The following is a 22,806-nucleotide window of genomic DNA, read 5'->3' as shown; positions in this document are numbered from 1 at the left end:
AAAGAATGACAGGAATTGTACAATAGTTGGATGTTATATCAAAGTGAGGAATATGGTAAATGGAAATACTGGCGGTAAAGATGGAGGCCAAGTAATAGTCTGAGCCTGTGAAAGAGCAGGTTTTAAAGTTCATACTAGTATCAAGCTAACACTGCTGCAACTGTTTTGTCCAGTGTCACGGCAAACATCTAATGCTGAGCAACATACAGTCTCCTTGAATAAAGAGAGTTATATTACAGCCTCCATTTTCAAGTGTGACCTCTAATTCTGACCACACCCATTTCTGAAGTGCCAACATCGGACTTAGGGCCTGATCACCAGAGGGGCTGAGCACCCACAACTCCAACTGAAGTCCATAGCAACAACACGTGCTCAAGCACTTCTGAAAATCAGGCCCGAGAAGTCTAAAATTCTAGAAATTCAGGTCTAGAACTGAAGAGCCCAAAATTAGATTTCACTTTTGAAAATGTGGTCATAAATGTTTACTTGTATCCAGGACTTCCTGATGACAGCCTAACATGGTGTTTTGTTTTTTTCTGAAAGGAATGATTGCAACATGACCTGGAGTAAGGTTTCTGAGAGGTACTGGTGCTCCCTGAAAGCACTTGCTGCTCCTAGAGAAGTTAACAGGAATAGAGGTGCTCAGCACACTGCTACATCAGGCCTTAAGGATACTGACTGGTAATCAAGTGAACAGTACAGAACCTGTTGCAATTTTTTTGGCAAGAATTTAAAATAGATTCCTTTTCCTGTAATGGGAAGAAGTCTCTGACTGACAAATTGAGCTCAAATGAGAGCTCATTAAGGAAACAACCTCCTAGCCCAAGAAAATAACCTACAACAATAAAAAGAAGTAACGTGAAAGTTTTTTTGAAGTGTATAGGCATTGGCAGGTGTCTCTTTGGGACAGGTAAACAAAAATCTTTTCAGAACATATAGCGCCCCCCCCCCCGCAAAAAAAAAACATTTCTAGCAAGTCAGCCCATTCTATTCCCATTTTAAACCCCTTTGCAAATGACACTGTGAACCAAACAAATTCTCTGGACCCTCTCAAGAATTATCCAAACGTGTCTGGGAGCAAGTGAGAAGAATGGGAAAACATATACCAGGGCTAAGATGTTGTTCCATCAAAATGAACAATATGAAAACAAGCTGAATGCAGTTAGTGATTGGTCATATACATCCTAAGAGAACAAAAACATCTGACCTGATTAAAGAAAGACTGAAGTTCTTAGATTCTAGAAAGAGAGACAAATGTGGCAAAACAAAATCAGAAATGATCAGAACAATTTATGACACACGTTCAAGACACATTAACAGCTCCATGCTACAAATGGTGAAAAATAATAATGCCTTGTTTGTGAGGAACCACATACCTCTTGTGCCTGTGGGAATCCGTAAATTTCAAGTGTTGTGGAATAGAAAAAAAAGTTATACTATTAAAACAAGGACTTTGATGTCACTATTTTACAGGCTACTAATCCATTTAATTAACTGCACCATCATAATTTCTGTACTGTTATGATCTGAGCTCAGTGTGATGTATTTATATTTTGAATGGGGACAAGGGATGAATATATACAATTTTTGTATTCTTTGCTTCATTTACCTTTTAATATTTCACTTCTATTTATTTTATAACTTTCACTAGAAATACACATTTATTTTTGGAAACAAAGAAGGAAGAAGTGATGTAAAAATAGTAGTTTTGAACTTGACAGATTCAGTATTCCTGCAGGACTGATTTTCATTTGGGCAGACAAAAGAATAGAATACATCTTTTTGCAAAATTAATTTTAAGGTATTATTTATTATTACATTTAATTACTAAGAAACACAATTATTAAACAGTAAAATGTATTGCATATTGGTATTTTATCAGATTCCTTTGTTTTTTAAAGTCTAATATTCTAAGACATCCTCAAAAGACAAAGAAAAATATATACATTTTATTAAGTAATCATTTACAGTGTAACACAGTGATAATACTAGTGTAAAATAAAATCTCCTGGGAATTAATTTCAAATTATTGAAGCAGCTGTTTCTTCAGTATAAAATAAAATATCCATAACAAGTTCACACTTGACAGATGTAAGCGAAAAACTAGATTTCACAGTGTGAGCTAAAAGCAGATGTTTTGAATGATCATATTTATAACTATATATGTGTGTGTGTGTATATATATACACACACACACACACACACACACACACACACACACACATAAAAAAATCTTGGTTTACCTCTTTGTACGCTTTTCCAGAAAATAATTGTAGGATTTTTTATAGAACATCCTAGAATCTGTATCTTAGACAACTAGATTATCATATTAATGTTAATAATATAAATGTATATGATTTGGTCTATTTGTTCTTTTTTTGTAATACCTAGAAATAAAAGGTGCTATAGTGCTTGTAGAGTCCATTGTAGTTTATGAAACAAGGAACAAAAAGACTTGAGAAGGTAAGAAATATGAAATTGACTAAATTTACCTCTTCCATTTTAAAAAGACATTTTAAAAAAGATAAATAGAATAGAAATTGTTGTTTAATCAGTCCCACAAAATAAACGTAATACCAATGTGAATATTTATTTCACCAGTCATTATTTTTAAAGTTAAAATTTATTGACACAAGACACAATGAAACCTAGTGTTTAAAGTTATATTTCCTTTCTGTGGGGATAAAAAGTTGGACAACTGTATAAAGCTGAATGTTTTCGATACCATTTAATTGCCTGTTATTGGTGTTATGCTCTTTAATCTGAAATTTCCAGACCTGGAGCTCATTCACGGGAATTCAGGTAGAGTTTTATTTCACTTCACTATTCTTAAGCTTCAAAACACTCATTTTCTCTGTAAATGTGAACTGCCTTACACGTATGTCAGAACCCAAAGTCAGAATGTTTCTTGACAGAATTCCTTCACATCACAGAGAAACAAAATAGGTATGAACCATTATCCTATAGTGAATGTAGATATCCTCACCTCTGCATGATGCTCTTCATTCTGCTGCAATACTTCGATGCAGAGCTCTGCAAGGCGAAGAACCTCTTCCAGCTTTCTAGCAGGAGTTGCTTGATTCAAGGTCTCTATACATACACACACACACACATATATATATAAAATTAAAAATATTCAAGTCAAAATTATTTTAGCTAGAAATACAGAAAAATAAACTGCATTTTACAGCAGAGAATGGTACTGGCAGGGAGCTGGAATACTGCATTGAAATAATTTTCTGATACACAAGCAATTCAACATTTTAGGGACATTCTTTTAATGTAAATGAATGCAACTGTATGGCCACATCAATAGATTACAGAAAATATATCATCCACAAAGAAATCACTGGCCACTACGAACATTTTCTGATTTAATACATGAGAATAAAGAGGTGCAGCAACACATTAGATGCTCAACTTCGGCAGCAAGAAAATTCTAATTCTCACCAAGGTCAGATATACAAAGACAGCAGATACAAGACTTTTTTTCTTATTGTATCGTCAATACAATGTCATTCTCACCAGATGAGTCATTACTGGCATTAGCAAGATTCATGCTTTTTGCTGCAGTTTAAATTCCAGGCATATTTTATCTGAATAAGAGCCTAAATTTTAGTTGATCTAAAAATTGGAAAAAACAAAAACTGACATCATGTAATTAACTGATTCCTCTACCACTGCTTCCACCCCTCAGTAACATCCTTTGAAGCAGAAGGTTCTTTTTTACACTGGAGTGAAAACTAGCACTATGAAATAAAAGATGCTATAATAGGATTGCAAGGTACCCAATAAAAACTACACATGAAAGAAAACAAGTATAAATGAAAAAAAATACACGTGAAACTAGGATATGTTACTTTGGAATTAAAAAAGAACATAAAGGTGGAATAAATATTACTAAATCTTTAAAGGTGCAATTAAATTCAGTTTACTTTCAAATATAATATCCATCAGACTAAATCTAAGCAGACAGGAACAATTAACAATCAATTTGAAGAAAAAATTAATACAATAAGAATAAACATATTGACCAGACTATACCACTATCTTCATCAGGAATAAGAAATTATTTTTAAGTGTATTAATTGCATTGAGATAGGAGAGCTTCCTCAGTTAACAAAGTCTTTGCCCTTAAGGGCTAACAACCTTAAAGATGTGGGATGGAAACAACACAGTACAGTACGATTCAAATATAAAGCAATGCATTATAAATAGAATGGGTCACAGAGCAGGTGGGTTTTTGGAAGTTTTCTGACGGAGGTAACACAAGATGAGAACTCCACAAGCATTTTAGAGCCCTGCCTCATTCCATACGCATGTTCAGACATCATATGAGTGAAATTTCATACATATCTCCACAGATGGAAAACGCTACCTAAGTTTCTTTCTTATATATATACATTGCTACAGAATAATGGCAGATTGATAAGAAAAACCCCCTCCACCAACCAACCAACAAGATTTTGTTGTATATTAAAAAAAGAAAAAAAAACTAGCTTGTGTACACAAAGTATTTTTTAAAGACTTACAACTCTGCCAAATGAAAACATCTCTTCAGACAATGGAAAGACATATGCCCCTGCCAAATTTCATGTGTCTACCCCAAAACCTGGGGCGGCTGTGTGTTTTTTGCTGCCCCAAGCACAGCAGTCAGGCGGCTTTTGGCAGCATGCCTGTGGGAGGTCCACCAGTGCTGCGCCATCGGCGTCCCCACCGCCGAATTGCCGCTGAAGCCGCGGGACCAGCAGACCTACCGCAGGCGCATCGCTGAAAGCCACCTGCCTGCCATCCTCACAGTGACTGGCAGGCTACCCCCCGCAGCTTGCTGCCCCAGTCACGTGCTTGCTGCGCTGGAGCCGCCCCTGCCCAAAACACAAGGACACTAGAGCTCTTTACAACCATTTTAACAAGGGAAAGTGATATTTTCCCCTACTCTCCTCAAACTTAAAAAAGGCTGCCATTTTTCTGCCTCAAAGGTTAAAGTCTGATAAAGTTAGAAGCAATGGGAAAAGACCCATTAGAATGGAAATACTCAGGCAACATGAACTGTTAGTTTATTGTGCTTCATCTCCAATCTAAACCTCTTAATACCGAACAAAGTGGAAGATTGAAATACATTATCTCGACACAAGATACAATTTTGGCCAAATTCTCCATGAGTGTGCGGCAATGTGCAGTAACCAGTAAAAGTAGTACTATCCATGCACAACTTACAAAACAGGCAAATATGTTTTTGCAACAACTACTAATTAATTGCTGTTTAAACAGACTACACTCCCCACTGCTAATGTCTGCTCAGCCCAGCCCGCTGGAACATGCTGTGGCTGCACCACCTGGTCTGGCCCGCCAGAGCAGGCTGCAGCCAGGCTGCCCAGCCTGTTGGAGCAGCTCCAGCCAGGCCAGAGACATCCTCTCCCGCCCTTCCCAGATAAGGTGCGAAGGGATGGGACGGGGAGAGTTGGGGAAGGGGTCCCAGGTTAGGGGTGGGTCATGTGGGGAGTGGTCACAGGGGTTACTCCCCTGACACCCAGTTTCTCCCCCTCAAAAATTTTTCCCACCAGTTGCTGTCCCAGTCCATCAGGGTAAGCAGCTGGCACGCTGGGACGCTTCGTTTACTTAGGTTTACCTCCATGCCTGTGGACGCTAGAGGTGGAAAACCATCTCGGCCCCCCAGTGGTTTATACTGATGGCCTGGATGCCAAAGTTTGCTGACCCCTGAATTATAGCTTTGGCTTATGAACGGGTTATAACATTTTTCCATTTTCACTTATCCATCTCGGGAGGGTCGGCTTATAAACAAACTGGCTTATGATCGAGTATACACGGTATATTCCAACTGATTTATTTGATAATGATATGGTAAAAATAAGAAAGCAATTTTTCACTAAGTGTGCTGTGACACTTTTGTATGTTTATGTCTGATTTTGTAAGCAGGTAGCTTTTAAGTGAGGTGAAACTTGGGGTATGTCTACACTATGGGATTATTCTGATTTTACATAAACTGGTTTTGTAAAACAGATTGTATAAAGTCGAGTGCACGTGGCCAGACTAAGCACATTAATTCGGTGGTGTGCGTCCACGGTCTGAGGCTAGCGTCGATTTCTGGAGCGTTGCACTGTGGGTAACTATCCCGTAGCTATCCCATAGTTCCTGCAGCCTCCCCCGCCCACTGGAATTCTGGATTGAGACCCCAATGCATGATGGTGCAAAAACAGTGTCACGGGTGATTCTGGGTAAATGTCGTCACTCATTCCTTCCTCCGTGAAAGCAACGGCAGACAATCATGTGATGCCCTTTTCCCCTGGATTGCCCTGGCAGACGCCATAGCACGGCAACCATGGAGCCTGTTTAGTTTTTTTTTTTACTATCACCGTATGTCTACTGGATGCGACTAACAGACGTGGTACTGCAGCACTACACAGCAGCATTCATTTGTCTTTGCAAGATAGCAGAGACGGTTATCAGTTGTTCTGTACCGCCTGCCATGCCATTGTAAATTGGCCATGAGATGACGGTTATCAGTCATTCTGTACCGTCTGCTGCTGTCATGGGTACCCTTGGCTGAGGGTGGCCGGCTGGGCGCACAGACACCACACTGGTAATGACTCCCCGAGTCAATCCCTCTCTTAATATGTATGTCTAACATAGCCGTCAGTCCTGCTGCATTTGGGGCAGTTACTACTGAGCGATACCTACGTGTGGCAGCCAGTCCCAGAGAGCCCCAGAGACACGCGTTCCGTGTCAGCATCCCGCGATGAATCGAGCGCTAATCCTTCTAGGGGTGCTCCTTGCAACAACCCCACCCCTTGCGTTCCCTGCTCCCCCACCCTCTGGCGTCCATTGCAGTGTCCCCTACTTTCGTGTATGACAGTAAATAAAGATAGGGATAGAAACGCACTTGTTAGTGAAAAACTGGAGGGTGATCGGCAGCCTCCAGCTGCCTACTGATTGTCCAGGCCATAGTGACATTCATTGAAATACTGTTACAGTGGAGGGGAGAAGCCCAGCTCCCTGCGATCTAGGTCCAGGCGAGATACAGAATCTTTTCTTTACACATGGATGAGGGGGGCTGTGGAGCTCGACCCCAGTTGCTCCATTATGATAGACGGTTACGCAGCTGTTCTGTACCATCTACTGGGATATGGCCGAGAGTCACTTCTCATATTCTACTTACCAGGTCGCCCCGGCCGCTCACCTGAGGCCGCCGGACACTCACGGGGCTGATGATGCATCAATGAGTAGCAGTCGAATTATTGTTACTGTCTAGCGGACGGAGGGGAGGAGAGGATACTGCTGTTTCACTGCCGCGCGGCATCGCAGGCCTCAGTTACAGCAGACGATATGGTGTGACAATGCCAAAAAGTCACTAGGAAACAGTTTTTTCCCCTTTTTCTTTCTACCCGGAAGGGAGCGGGGGTAACTTATATGAGCCGTATTACACTGAACCCACCGACCGCAATGTGTTGACTCGCATTGAGAGCTAGCCTAGATGCAACATTACTTTTCGCAGAACTACTGGGAACTGTGGATAGCTGAGTCCTCAGTACCCCCTCCTTCCTCCATCGGCGCCCATTTTGATTACTTCTGGCTTTCTAGCTTATGCTTTCCGCGCACTGTGCTTGGGATTCTGTATCAAGCCTGAGAGATTTTTTCTCAAATGCTTTAGCATTTCTGTTTCTGTCTCACGGCGCTCTGCGACAGATTTGTCTCCCCATCCGCGGTCAGATCCAGTTTCCCGCACAGTCATGCTGGAGCTCTTTTGGATTTCGGGACTGCACTGGCCGCCCGGCATACAGAGCTCCCACGCTCGGCAAACAGGAATGAAATTCAGGGTTCCAGGGGGGCTTTTCTGTCTACTGGCGAAGTTGCATCCGCGAGTTCGTTGTCTGTGGTCCAGAGCCTAGGTACTATGGTGTGCATGTCGGATTCACTGCTCGCCCGTGCATACTAACCCTTCAGTCGATATGGTTAATACGATTTTCAGCGTTATCCTCTCATCGGGGAGGAGTACAGAAACTGGTTTAAAGAACCCTTTATATCGATATAAAGGGCCTCGTTGTGTAGACGGGTGCAGCGTTAAATCGGTTTAACACTGCTAAAATCGGTTTAAACGCGTAGTGTAGACCAGGCCTTGGGATATGCAAGATAAATCAGACTCCTGAAAGGGGTACAGTCGTCTGGAAAGGTTGAAAACCACTGCATTAGAAAACCAATACGCCAAATTTTAAAGGCTTTTCTCCCAAGCAAAGGGAAACACCTCTTCATTTTTGATATGGGCCTTATTTGAACAATCAGCTGTTATTTGGAAGCTCCAGTACTTCAGGAATATTGGAAAAATATTCTGCTCTTTGTTTGTGAATATTTATAACCATTGTAAAGCAACCAAACACAAAAATCACCACACAAAAAAAAATGGAAATCTGTTCTGTCAGTCTTCATTATGTTTCTTCTCTCAAATGGTAAAGGTGTTTGTGAAGATATATTTACACTGCTCAGATTAACAACACACTGCAGGAAACAAGCTCCTGCAAGTCAGTAAGTATACCTGTTGACATCTTTTAGTAAACAAACAGCAAAAGCCATCAATCATCTGTTTTCTACTTCACTTTCTCACTGAAGAAAAAAAGAAAGGCTTGGAAGTAATGGATGACATCTGAAGTATGTATTATCAGTGAGTCACATATGGTAGCAAGAAAACAATCTGACATTGCTAACTGAGCTAAGTAAACTGACTAATCTCAAGGTTTTGAAATGAAAAGATGACTACTTCATAGATTCAAAGAGTTTAAGGCCCGAAGGGGCCATTAGATCATCTAGTGTGACTTCCTGTATATCACAAGCTTTTAAATTTCACTCAGTTACCCCTGTATTGAGCCCAATATCTTACTTCTATTTCACTAAAGCATAACTTGTATTTAGTTAAAGGATATCTTCTTGAAAAGCATCGAGTTTTGATTTGAAGTTATCAAGATTTGGAGACCCCACCAATTCTCTTAGCTATGTGTCTGAGTGGTTAATCATCCCCACTGTTAAAAAATTGTGCCTAATTTCTAATTTGAATTTGTCTAGTGTCAGCTTCCAGTCATTAGTGCTTCTTATGTCTTTCTCTGCTAAATTAAAGAGCCATTTAGAACCTGGTATTTTCTTCCTATGAAGGCACTTTTCCAATGTAAACAAGTACTACTAAAACTTCTTTTTGATAAGCTAAGTAGATTAAGTTCTTTAAGCCTCCCACTGAAAGGCATTTTCTCCAGCCTTCAAATCATTTTTGCGGCTCTATTCTGCACTCTCTCCAATTTTTCAACATCCTTTAAAAATGTGGACATCAGAACTGGACACAGGATTCTAGTATTGGTTTCATCAATGACATATACAGAGGTAAAAGTCACTTTCCTAATCCTACTCACTATTCCCCCATTTATACATCCAAGTATTGCACTGGGAACTCAGGTTGAGTGTTTCTTCCCACTATTACACTGCTACCACTGTTCTCCATTTTGGATGTATGGCCTGCATTCTTTGTTCCTAGATGTATAACACTTTTTGTTTGAACACACCCAGCTTACCAAGCAATCCAGATCGCTCTGTATGACTGTCCTGCATGCATTATTATTTACCACACCACCAATCTGTGGGTCTGTCAGGCCCTGCTGGCCTTGAGCCTGAATCTGTGGGGGTCATGGAAGTCATCACATTCCTATCCTCCACCTGGCAGCTCACAGACAGGAGCTGGACCATGGCCCAGGAAGCCCAAATGGAACACAAGCCTCACCCCTTGCTCTGACTGGAAGAGCTCCAAGTCTCCTCCTCGGGCCACAGCTCTATTTCAGCCAGAAGAGGAAACAGGAAACTATCTAAATAACTGGGCTCCACCCTGTCATAGACAGCAACACTGGGGTTTAATTGTTCCTGCATTCTGATCCTGACCTAGCCTGACTCTTGGTAGCTGCCTTCTGGCTCCTGCCCTCTGGTACTGTCACCTGATCCTGACGTCCTGATACCCAGACTCTGTCTGCCTCCTGACACCTCTCTCTTGGTCTAGCCCTCCAATTTGTCACTTGACTCTTATCTCTTGGCTTTCTGCCCTGATTTCTTGGTCCATGCCCAATGCTAACACCTAGGCCAGGCTACCCACACCACAGCCCCAACTGTCCTTTTTAAGGACCAAGTATATATATTACTGGTCAGCACTTTCCTCTGTTTGCCCATGAATCAGTTCACAATCACTGGTCCAGTGATTAATTCACCTTTTTTGTCACAATGAGGTCCAAAATAGAATTTCCTTGTGTTGATTGCAATACCTCCTGTGTTAGAAAAGCATCTATAATTTTTAAAAACTCTAATGATGTTTTACTGCTGGTTGCATGAGACCTACAGTATATGTCTCCCAAACTGAAATCCCCAATAACAAAACAAATTTTCTTCCTTCCCAGGTAGTTCATCCTATTCTCTCATTTGATTTGGTGGTCTGTAACAGACGCTCCCAACCAGTACTCCCTCCTGGACTTTCTTAGTTAGCACATTGATTCATGTGCATTCAAGATCCTATGGGTCTGAGTTATCCATAACTCTAAAACAGATAATTGTGTTCCACCCCGACCTCTTCTACCTGGCTCTATCCTTCCTGAACAGGTTATAACCAGTGTTTTAAATATTCCAATCATGCAAATTGTCACACTAGGTTTTAGTAATGTCCATTATATTAAGTTTCTTCTAATCAATAAGAATCTCCAATTTCTCTTGCTTATTACCCAGACTTCTAGTATTGATATATAAAGTGCATGAATAATTTCTTCTCTTCACATTCATTGTCAGATCAGTTCAATTTGTTTGTGACATGCACCCTCCCCTGCATTGTTAGACTCCCTCTTGGCTGCTCTACTTAGTCTCCACTGAGAAGTTTACCGCTATACCTGTGAGATGCATTTGAACATCCCCGACTACCACCTGGATGCAACCCAATGTTCCACAAAACCAAAATTTTCAACTTCACACCAGTGGCACAGCCAAGGGTTCATTTACAGTATTTTTCTCCCTTCTCCTGCTTATGGGACCAGAAGGATCTCAGAGAGGATCACTTGGAATTTCCTATTCTTCAGCTCCCTTTCAAAATCTCTGAAGTCTTCTATTCTCTCTGTAGGTCCAGGTGATGATGAGTCATTGGTTCCAATGTGTATCATCACCTGTGGAAACTGGCCAGATATTTTCATAATCCCATCCATTCAGAGAGACTGTTGTTCTTGTGCCAGTTGCTGAATTCTCTGTCCATGTTTCTTAATGTGAAGTTGCTGATGCCAATTGTTGGCCTTCCTAGGAAGGTTGAAGAACCTGTCTTGGTAGCTGCTTGCTTCATACCACAAAGATGTTCATCAGGTATGTTGCCCATAGCTTTCTGTTCTGTTTCCCCAGAGACTGGTGCCACCTGGTAGTTGACTTGCTCAGTATCTGATAATTTGATCCTTCTAGCCAGGTTGCATGCCTCTTGGCTCTGTTTTCCCTCTTGGTCACAAATTGCCAGTCCAGTTCTTCAGTTTCTACTCTCTATCACCAATCCTTCCTTTTGTAGCATTAGTGGCAATGATTTCAAAATGTGATTGTCTAAGAAGTCTTTGTTTTCTTGGATGCTGTATACTGAGGTGCTGAAACTTGTGCTTTCACAGCATGTAACTTCAGTGCTTAAAGTGATCTGAGGGACCATTCACTTTCTACAGAAATGAAAGTGACATCACATCCGCCTGACTCCCTCCTTCACATCAATTCTTGCTCCCACCAGGCTTTCATCAATTCTGTCTGCCCTCCCTCCCCACACACTTGTCCTGCAAGCAGGTCTCAAAAGAACTCTGATTAGTAACCCAGCTGGAACTGCAGAAATTGTATTTGCTGGTTCTGTGACCCCTTTTGACCAGGTATTCTTTAAGTACTGTGTATCCTCTTCTTCAGACTGGCTACCAATTAGCATTTTGTGCACCAGAACTTTCTTCTATCTTTGGGCAGAAAGGAAAATATTGAACATCTAAAGTAGGCCAAAGAAGTTTGTTTCTTGTCATTCATATCCGGTGCCTGGTGTAGGACAAGACCTAAAATAAGGCACCATGGTCCCTTCTGCCAACTCCCTCAGAAAACCCCATTTGCAGCTCCAATGCATCAATTCAGGAGCTCACCTGGCAGCTAACAAATATTAAGCCTCACGCTCAGCTCAATCCCCTTGTTAATAGGGAGGGATTAACCATGTGCTCAGAGACTTCAAACACCAGGCCTGGCCTCAGAGCCATGGAGGTCTTATGTGGTGTTTAGATGTACTTGTAATGATTAGAACTGGGAGCACTGGCTGCTGGGAGTCTGAAAGGACAGGAAACAGGAAGGAGGGAGGAGGAGTTGAGGAGGCGGAGTGAGAGTTAGAGTGTGCAGCAGTAGTAGCTTGGTAAAGAGGTTCCCACTGTAAAAATAAAGTCCTGTTGAAGTTTGTTAGTACCTTGCCTGATTGATACAATATTTTGGCGATGAGGATGGATCTTCTGCCTCTGAACCCACCTGCACCCTTTCTGCAAAGCCCAGATGAGTCTCCAATTGCTTTTACTGTCTGGATCCATACATTTGAGACTTATCTGCTTGCAATCAGTGCTACAGAGATTTCTGAAGTAAGAAAGCGTGCTCTGCTAATCCACTGCCTTGGAGCAGAAGGACAGCATATATTTTACACTTTTCCCCTTGCAGATGATAAATATGAGACTGCACTCACTGCATTAAAGAACTTTTTTGTGCCAAAAGTGAATGTAGTAGCTAATCGCTACAGATTTCGCCAGAGTGAGCAGAAACCAGAGAAGCCTATAATGCAGTATATTGCTTCTCTGAGGAGTCTGATTGTAACTTGTGACTTTGGGAATATGGCATTTGAGATGATTAGAGACCAGCTCATTGAGAAAACCACCATGCTTCATGGAAGAGAACACTTACTTCTAGAATCACAACTTACACTAGAAAAAGCAATAACCATTGCTACTCAGATTGAGTCAGCTACAGCTGAAGCCAAAATAATGAGCAAAGATACAGGAGGCACAGTCCAGGCTGTGACTCCTTTGCAGAAAAGTTCACTATCGCTGCAGAAAAACAACTGCAAGAGGAAAATGAATAAAAAGCCACTGAATCAGCAAATGCAAAACACAGTAAAAGCATGCTTTCGCTGTAGATCCCCACAACACCTTGCAAGCTACACAGGATGTCCAGCAAAAGTAGCTCAGTGCAATCATTGCAAAAAGATTGGGCATTTTGCTAAAGTATGTCACAGTAGCCAGTTCCATCAACAGGTGCATGCAGTTACAATACCAGATGTTACTGTGCTGAGTGTGGACACAATCACTACTGCATATATTCCAGAACAGATAAAATGCACTGTAAACATTTTTGCCATACCCTCAGGCAAAGCACACTCTATTCAGCTAATGTTGGACACTGGCTCAGCAGTATCTATACTACCTGATTCCATTTATTTGCATTACTTTAAAGATGTGCCTCTTACTGAATTCAAACTTCAGTTGGTGTGCTATTTGAAAAGCCATATTCAAGTACATGGCTGCCTGCCAGGAATAGTTACTTTTGGTGATTGCTGAGTTCTACATTGTTCACAAAGGCACTCCTATCCTTGGCAGAGATTTATTGGCTGCTTTAAATCTCAGGGTAGATAATGGATGACTTAATCTTCCTCAGCAAAGCACTCTTGCAGTACACCCACCAGTTTCAGCTGGGACCCAACACAAGGTTGAGGAGAAACTCAGCTGTGCTTATGGGTTTCTGTATAAAGTTAAAAGGCGAAATAATGTGATGCCTGTATGACAGAAATTACGGCGCTTACGATGTTCAGTCAGGGAAGCTGTTTCAGAGGAACTTAGAAAACTTGTTCAAAATGATATTATTGAAGAGATTAACTTCTTGGAATGGGTTTCACCTATAGCAGTGACAGAGAAGAAGGGTGGAGGCATTCATCTTTGTGTGGACTTAAGGGAGCCAAATAAAGCTGTTGTGATTAACTGTTATCCCCTTCCTCACACAGAAGGAGTATTTGCGGAACTCCACAGAGCAAAGATGTTTTCTGTTCTTGATTTGCAGAGCACATACCACCAGGTTATGTTGCATGAAGACAGCAGAGACCTCACAGCATTTATTACATGAGGGACTATTTCATTTTAAACGTGTTTCATACGGTCTCACATCAGCCCCAAGTGCCTTCCAAAAATGATGTCATTGATTCTGAAGAATCAACATGGAATTCAGTGCTATTTGGATGATATTATCGTGTTTGGAAACACTTCTGAGGAGCATGACAGTAACCTGCAGTCTGTACTAAAGTGCATTAGCAAAGCAGGCCTCAAGCTCAATAGGTCCAAATGCAAATTTAGACAAACCGAACTCTCCTTTCTGGGGCATACAATTTCACAGGCTGGACTAAAACCTGGCAATTTCAAATGCTCCTCCTCCAACAGATTTGCAAACCTTACGTTCCTTTTTGGGTCTTACCTCCCGGTATGCAAAATTCATTCCCAATTATGCTTCTGTCATTGAACCGTTATGACAGTTACTACAGAGAAGTTCAACCTTAGTGTGGACGACGGATACACAAGCTAGTTTTGAAACAGTGAAAGACTTGATTGTACATAGTCCAGTACTTGCACTATTCTGTCCTGCATTGCCCATAATTGTAACTACTGACGCTTCTGATTATGGACTTGGGACTGTCCTCACACAACTTCAGGAGGACGACACAGAGAGGACTGTTGCATTTTCTTCAAGGACACTGAGTAATGCTGAGAGAAAATATTCTACAGTCAAAAAAGAAGCACTTGCTTGTGTCTGGGCTACTGAAAAATGGAGAACTTACCTGTGAGGCCACACGTTCAAGTTGCGCACAGACCACAGCCCTTTGATGATGTTGCTCACCATGACAGGACTGGGAAGAGCAGGATATCGTATTGCTAGGTTGTCTGCAAGACTACTCTTTCAATTACGACCTGGAATATAAGGCTGAAAACAAAAATGTGGAAGCTGATTGCCTTTCTCGCCTGCCTTTGCCTTCACCAGATGGTCCACCGGAGGATGAGGATGTAGTAGTTGCGTTTATTATTACAAACACTCTTACTGCAGTTACAAGAGAACAATTTCAAGCTGCTTGTTCAGCATGTCCAATTCAACAAAAACTACGGGAATTTCTAACAAAGAGATGGCCCAGTAATCCTAAAAACCTTGACCCAGTTTTGCTGCCTTATTTTAGAGTTTGGGATGAACTTTTTTTGCTCGATGGCTGGGTGCTATGAGGTCCATACCGGCTACTTGTTCCAGAAGAATTACAGTCAAAACTTATACACCTGGCACATGATACTCATCAAGGAATAGTCAGAACCAAACAACGACTACGGGATCTGTATTGGTGGCCAGGGATGGACTCTCAAACTGAAGCACTCATAAAATCTTATGTCATGTGCCAAATGCATAAGACAGCAGTGACATGCACCCCTCCATTACAGCCTGTTCCTCTTCCTGAATCTGCATGGGAAAAAGTGGCGATTGACATTGCAGGACCCTTTGATACTGCTTCAATTGACTGTCGTTATGCCATCACTTTAATAGACTATTTCAGTAAATGGCCTGAGGTAGCATTTACATCGCAAATGTCTTCTGCTGCAGTAATTAAATTCCTCTCTTCAGTTTTTAGCAGGGAAGCTAATCCCAAAGAACTGGTTTCCGATAATGGTAGTCAATTTACTTCCCTGGAGTTTGAAACCTTCCTAGCAGAGAGGAACATTTTACACAGAAGAGTCATCCCTATATTACCCTCAAGCCAATGGGGAAATTGAACAGTTTAACAGACGTTTGAAATAGAGGTTGCAAATAGCTAAACTGGAAGGGCGATTGTAGATACCCTTCACTACTGATTTCTAGCAAGTATACTGGGCTACACGACATGCCACAACACAAAGATCACCCGCAGAATTACTGCATGGGAAACAGATGAATACTAAACTGAACATTGCTGGATTGTTAAAGGCATGACCTGATGCCCCAAACGAGGATGATGTGAGAAAAACAGATAAACAGAGCCAAGCAAAGTATAAGGTTTTCACAGACAAGTAGTGGGGTGCTAAGGAACCAAAGTTTGAGTGTAGTTCCTTCGTTATAATACGAAAACCTGGAATCTTACGCAAAGGGGACCATAAATTCACAGCTCCTCTTAAAATCATAGAGAAGAAGGGACCTTACACCTACTGACTTTCTCATGGGCAGGTATGGAATGCTTCTTATCTTGCACCTGCCTATGCACCAAGAGGAGATTAGGCCAACACCCAGTCTGCAGTGGATGACCACCGTAGAACCAACACAACAAGACATTGCACTGGATCCAGGGCTTGAGAGACAGCCTGTCAGACCCAGACGACCACCTGTCTGGACTAGAGACTATGTTATGTACTATCTACAGTGTTTTCAGTGTAATATTTCTGACAATAATATAGCATCTTGTTTCCTATTTGTCCCTGTGGTTAGAACAACGTTTATTTTAATTGAGAGAGTTTCTTAAGAGAGGAGGGAATGTGGTGTTTAGATGTTGCTTGTAATGATTGGAACTGGGAGCAGTGGCTGTTGGGAGTCTGAAAGGTCTGGAAACAGGAAGGAGGGGGGAGGAGTTGAGGAGGCGGAGCGAGAGTTACAGAGTGTGCAGCAGCAGCTTGGTAAAGAGGTTTCCATTGTAAAAATAAAGTCCTGCTGAAGCTTGTTAGTACCTTGCCTGATCGATACAACACCTTACTGAGACACTACAAACAGACCTGTCTCATCTGGCCTGTTCAGGGGCCCACAGCCTAGCCACATGACCTTCACAAAGAACAACCAGAAGCATAAAATACACAATTTTCCAAGTTCTTCTACTTCCAAACACAGGATCTGCAGCTACGCCCTCCAAAATTCCTCTTCCAAGTAGTGCTCGCCTGTTTTATAGGCCTCAAGAAGATTTTCACCTTACGTGAAGAAAATGCTTAGTTTATACCAGAAGTTCAGTGAAAAAAAATGTTATTTCAATCATTTGGAGGGCTGTTTTTGCCCATAAAGCAGCCATGACTAAGATTATATTACACAACGTATCATTTTACATTATTTTCTCTCTTTGTTTTTTCTTGTATGTGTTTTGCAGATGCATGTATCAGGATGTCATATAGGAATGAAAAGTCTCCAAGGATATGAACTCCACAGAATGCCACTAGATCAAAAGAGAAAGGAGCATGGTTTGTTGATTAAATCAGGGAACTGGGAGTCACTCTCAGATAGTACAGTGATAAGTGGCAATACAAAACCCTAAGATGGGTTCCTTTCGCCAGTGTTACTGGTGGCTCATACTATGCTGGGATGTGCCTACTTAAAAAGCAGTCAGTCTGTTTCAGGCAGCCCCTACCCCCACCTACTGTCAAAAAAATTATACTGTATTAAAAGGGGATATCTTAAGCTATGTGAATTTGTTTTTTCCTCCTATAGTTTTCAATGAAAAGGAATAATTTAACATAGCAACTAATTCATAAGATAAACAGTATGTGACACCTCAGACAGATGCAGATCAAGCAACAGATCTTTATTTTGTATTTTATAGTAATGGTCTCGAGGTCACAACCAAGACTGGGGCCGCGTGGTGTTAGGCCCTGTTCAAACAAGTAGTATGAAACAGTCCTTGTCCTGAAGAGCTTACAATTTAAATACACAACAGAAAGGATGGGGTGGGAAACAGAGGAACAGATGGAGGAAGTAACTTGTCCACTGTTACACAACACTATAAAACCCTGTTGGAGAGACATTTTGAGTCTTCAAAAATCCCAACACAGCCCACTTCCAATGGAATTGCCAAGAACTGATCCTTCTGAGGCTGAAAAAATTAATTTTCCTACACCAAAATTATTTTATAATCAATACATTTATGCTTTTTGATTTTAAATTTCAGTTGTGTGGTAGATATTCTAGGATTATGGAAGTACAGACAGGAGTGCTCAAAATAAACTGAAATAAAATAATTACTGTGAATTAAACAGAACTCATTTCTTGTTGGGATATCTTAAGGGATATATGTTTACCATAGGCACAAACCTTTTCCAGTTTAATATCTTTACCATTTTGTATTCTAATAATATTCCCTAACAAAAAACTAGCGATGCCACATGAGGGAATGGGGGAGGCGGAGGGGAAATATGAAAAAAACTCAAATAATGTTAAAATCAGTTTTATATAATCTGGGACTGCAAGATATAAAACAATTGTATGTTTATTGCATAATGTCCCTACAGGGCAGAGTTAAGGTTATTTTCCATAAGTCAGTGGTTTGTCCTCTCAAACTTAACTACAGCTTCACATAGTTTTTTGTCTAGGAATGTCCTTAGTTTTTAAAAATTAATAAAAGTGACATCTACAATCACTAAACAATTCTGAATCCCAAAAATAACATCACCATGCATTATATCTAACAATTTGATAACACGGATTCTCCATCTTAAATCTATTCTTATAAATAACTTTTAAGGGTAGAGTCACTAGTATATTAGAGCAGCACAAGGTAGCCAGAGTCCACTGTCCACTTAAGATGGGTTTACAGCTGCTTTGAATTGCAAGATCAGCTGAAATAGACAGCTGAATCTGGTACGCAATTGACTCATTAGTTTAGAGAGCTGTGTTAGTGAGGCTGTAACTATGTGGAGGGCTCCCCTTGTGATTCTTCCTCAGTTCTCCTGATTGTGTTGCATCAATGAACAGCAGAGCCATGACAGCAGTGCCACGGAGAGCCTTTGAAACACTGATGACCAAGCTATTATGCAGCCACAGAATCTTTATAAAGCAGTGACAGCTAGGCCAAATTATCTACCAATGAGAACTCTTCACTCATATGTGAAATCTCTCTCTCAGAATCACCACAACCAACACAACTGTACATGCACATGTAGGAAAGATGGCAATTGTTTGGGTTACTTCTGATGTCACAATGTCTGCATTTAAGAGTTACCTGAGCCTATCTGTAGCCTAGAGAATTAGACATCACAATCATTAATATCTTAGCTTAATTTCAGCCTGATTTCTTCAAATATAGTTTATTCAAAGGATTTCATTTAATTTTAACTACCTGGAAAGTCTGAAGTGTCTCTGTTATTTAATTGTTAAGCTCATTTGGAACCAAGTAAAAACTGCTATAGATGCTGAATTTCTTAACTCAAACTAATTGATGGATTTTCTTGTACATTCTCAAAAAATTAATTCTGTACTGAAAGAATAAGGACTATTTATCTAAGAAGGATACACTACATTTTCCTTACAAAACAAAGAGGATGAATTCCTGATTTAAGGAAAAACGGAACTCAATCTTAACTATGGAGTTGTAACCAGTGACTCCATAATTATTACTTAGGAGTTAAATAGGTTTTGTAAATCAAGGGTCTTAAAACATTCTATTAAAAACGTAATTACCATTATTTCTTTAGAGCCCCAGCTCCTAAAGTCACATGCGAATCATGAGGATCTCAGCTCTCAATTAAAAAAAATTCCTAGGCCTCATGATTTTGAAGAAAAAAACTTCAAAATGTGGACCCCGAAGATTCAAAAACTGGAAGGCAAATAGAAAAGAATACAAAACGTATTATTTTTATTAATCCCGTAATTTTTGAGCCAATTTTGAATGCTTGAGTTTGGCACTACTGACACTACTACTCTATAATTTTCTCCTTTTATAATATAATTTCTCTTCAAAAGGGAAAAAGAATTAAATGACTAGTTCTGGGTCAATCTTTAGATCCACTGATGGCTATAGAATATTTTACTTCAATGGAATAAAGCCCTGTATAAAGAAACATAGCAAATATTAGATCCATATGAATAAGCTGAGGATGAGAGTGTTTTCTTATGTTCTCATTCGATTTTCATTTAGTTGCATAGTAATCAGGGTCCAACAACACGATGTTATGTGATTGTGCAGGTCACTGATTTTTCTTTGTTCATTCAGTGAAATGAACATGTACTGAGAGCTTTAAATCATCATGAAGCCCTCTCACCACCTGCACAAGTGACTCTCTACTTGCCTCCTCAATTTCAATAATGTTTGTAATGTTCTTGTTTTTCCTCGGATAGATCCTTGAGGGCATTTACATGTTTCCCTTCCTTTAGGAAACTTGTTTCTAATGATATATTACCTGTGAATTTATTTCCAAATTAAGCAGACACAGGCTGTTCCGCTACTGACCCACTATAGCATGGGGTTCACACTTACTTCAGACCTCAGCACTTTGACTGGCTGAAGAGTAATATGTGCATGATATATATGGTATGTTTTTGAACAGCTGCAAAGTCTACAGGAGCCTTTGGTATGATTTTCCCCTAGTCTATTCTCTTCAGGTTCTTATAGCACATCCATCACAATGGTATCCAACTGGAAGAAGGGATCCAATTTATATAATGAATAAAAGAACTAGACTTCATGGAAATCTCTGCAGTCTGATTGGCTCCTGCATCCTCAAGAAACATCCATATACCTACAACAAATATGGCCCCTTCAACTTCCCAACCATTTGAAAAACTTAGTCCCACATCCTCAACCCCTGTAGCACTCATAAGAAAGGCTAAGCCTCCCCAACTCCCAATGATGAATAATTTACTTAAAAAATTAACTTTAAAAGCTCCTATCCAGCCTCTGAGTCAGAAAGAGCAGCTGTGGTTTAGGGGGTAGAGCCTATTACCCCTAATCTAGTCCTGTTTTAAATAACTTTATGGGCAAAAATATTCATTTCTGAGGAGGGAGAATAAACGGGGTAAGTGATGAATGGTTTGCTTTATTATAAATACAATGTAAATAAAACATTATTCACTGTGTGTGAGTGGCATCATCTTCCTCCTAAGCAGCATGGAGGTTGAAAGGGAGGGAAAAGGCAATGGAGCAGATCACATTTCCACACACTGCTCATTGGAGAGAGCTCCCTGTTTATGAACTAGTACAGTAAACTCATCTAATACGTCAGATCTTAATCAAAAAGATAAGTTTATTACTACAGAGAGAATTTATATCAATTTATATACCAAATATTACTGGTTATTAATATGACAATTCATAAAATTACCTCAGAAATATACTTTTACATACAAAAAAGCTACATTAGAAGAATGCTTTTACGGCTGCAAAAAGTCAAGTACTCAAAAGTTAGGATATGCCAGAATTAAGGCCGCTTGTGCATTGTCATAAATATAAAGGGAAGGGTAACAACCTTCCTGTATACAGTACTGTACAATCCCTCCTGGACAGAGGCACCAAATCCTCTTACCTGTAAAGGGTTAAAAAGGATCAATAAGGGTACAAGATACTTTCAAATTGGGGGTGGTAGAGGCTTTTGTCTTGTCTGTTCCATGCAGCTTTGGCCGGAGCAAGATCAAAAAAGCAAACAATCCAACTCCTATAGAGTTAGTAAGTATTTAGCAAGGAAATGCATTAGATTTACTTTTATTTTGGCTTATGAATTTTCTCTGTGCTGAGAGGGAGGGTATTCCTGGTTTTCTTTTTGTACCTTTAAAGTTTTGCCCAGAGGGAAACTTTCTGTGTTTTGAATCTGATTGCCCGTGAGATTATCTTCCATTTTAATCTTACAGAGGTACTCCTTTTACTTTTTTCTTTAATTAAAATTCTTTTTTAAAGAACCTGTGTTCACCTGTATGAATTGGTGAAGATATATTCTCAAGCCTCCCTAGGAAAGGGGGTGAAGGGTTTAGGGGATTATTCTCAAGCCTGCCCAGGAAAAGGGGTATAGGGCTTGGGGGGATATTTGGGGAAGGTAGGGCTCCAAGTGGCCCTCTGTACATGTTTGTTTAAATCACTTCATGGTGGCAGCGTTACCTAATCCAAGGTACAAGGAAGGATTTGTGCCTTGGGGACTTTTTAACCTAAACTGGGAGAAGTAAGCTTAGGGGGTCTTTCATGAGGGTCCCCACGTCTGTACCCTAGAGTTCAGAGTGGGGAGGGAACCCTAACATGCATAAACATGACATTTTCATGGGGATGGAAAAATGTGTGTTTGATCCCAGGACCATCTCTCAGCAAAATCTCAAGTCTCTGCTGCAAACCATGGAGGCATTAGAGCTCTTAAAATGGTTGGAAGAAAAAATTATAATGGGAAGTGTTAGAAAACCTTAATATGGAGGTTGCTGCTATTTTCAGTATAATATGGCAATTATACTGCCTGAACAGAGTATCTACAGCTATGAGAATTTCAGCAGCCCATGCTGTAAAGAATGGCATACGGTATAAGTAAGTTACATGGTGTATTGGCTACTGTAAATGTTTATTTTTATTAGGACAGGGTTTTCTGTATAATCCAACGACATAGGAGACCTAAGCAAAATGTCATACAGACTGCAAAAACATCTTGTCTATGTAAATTCAGATTATACCACATCTTCCATTAAAAAGACAAAACAAAACAAAAAACAAAAACCTAACTAAGGTCTTCTGGGAAAGCACTCTGAATTTAGTTCAGCTGAGACACTGTGAAAATGAGAGCACTTGGGGGTTTGACCTGGGAACCTGGCAACCACACTGCTGAGAAAAGATTCTCGTAACACAAAGAATTTGCATGTTCACCTCTGTATACCTTTTATTCAGGACACCTTTTCATTTCAAGATCCTATATATAAAATCTATTGCATAAGTTCAGAGATCAGTGATAACCACTAAGAGATTGTTGCTGAAAACAAGGGAAGACTATGTCAGATATCATGTTATGGATAAATCTAATACACATTATGGGTCCAGTCATT

At 40.3% G+C, this 22,806-nt stretch overlaps 1 protein-coding gene across 8 annotated transcripts in view; it reads right to left on the bottom strand.

The window, feature by feature from the left end:
• The window catches only part of CADPS2 (calcium dependent secretion activator 2), a 591,461-nt gene that overhangs the window by 108,238 nt on the left and 460,417 nt on the right, over positions 1-22,806 (bottom strand). For all 8 annotated transcript variants that reach the window (XM_075065313.1, XM_075065326.1, XM_075065319.1 and 5 more), the window contains exon 17: positions 2,987-3,090. In XM_075065313.1, the coding sequence (XP_074921414.1) occupies positions 2,987-3,090 (104 nt within the window). The remainder of the gene's footprint in view (positions 1-2,986; positions 3,091-22,806) is intronic.

The sequence above is a fragment of the Chelonoidis abingdonii genome, chromosome 1 (genome assembly GCF_003597395.2).
Source record: "Chelonoidis abingdonii isolate Lonesome George chromosome 1, CheloAbing_2.0, whole genome shotgun sequence".
NCBI lineage: Eukaryota > Metazoa > Chordata > Testudines > Testudinidae > Chelonoidis > Chelonoidis abingdonii.
Note: the sequence above shows the minus strand (reverse complement) of the source record. Positions and strands in the feature narration are given on the sequence as shown.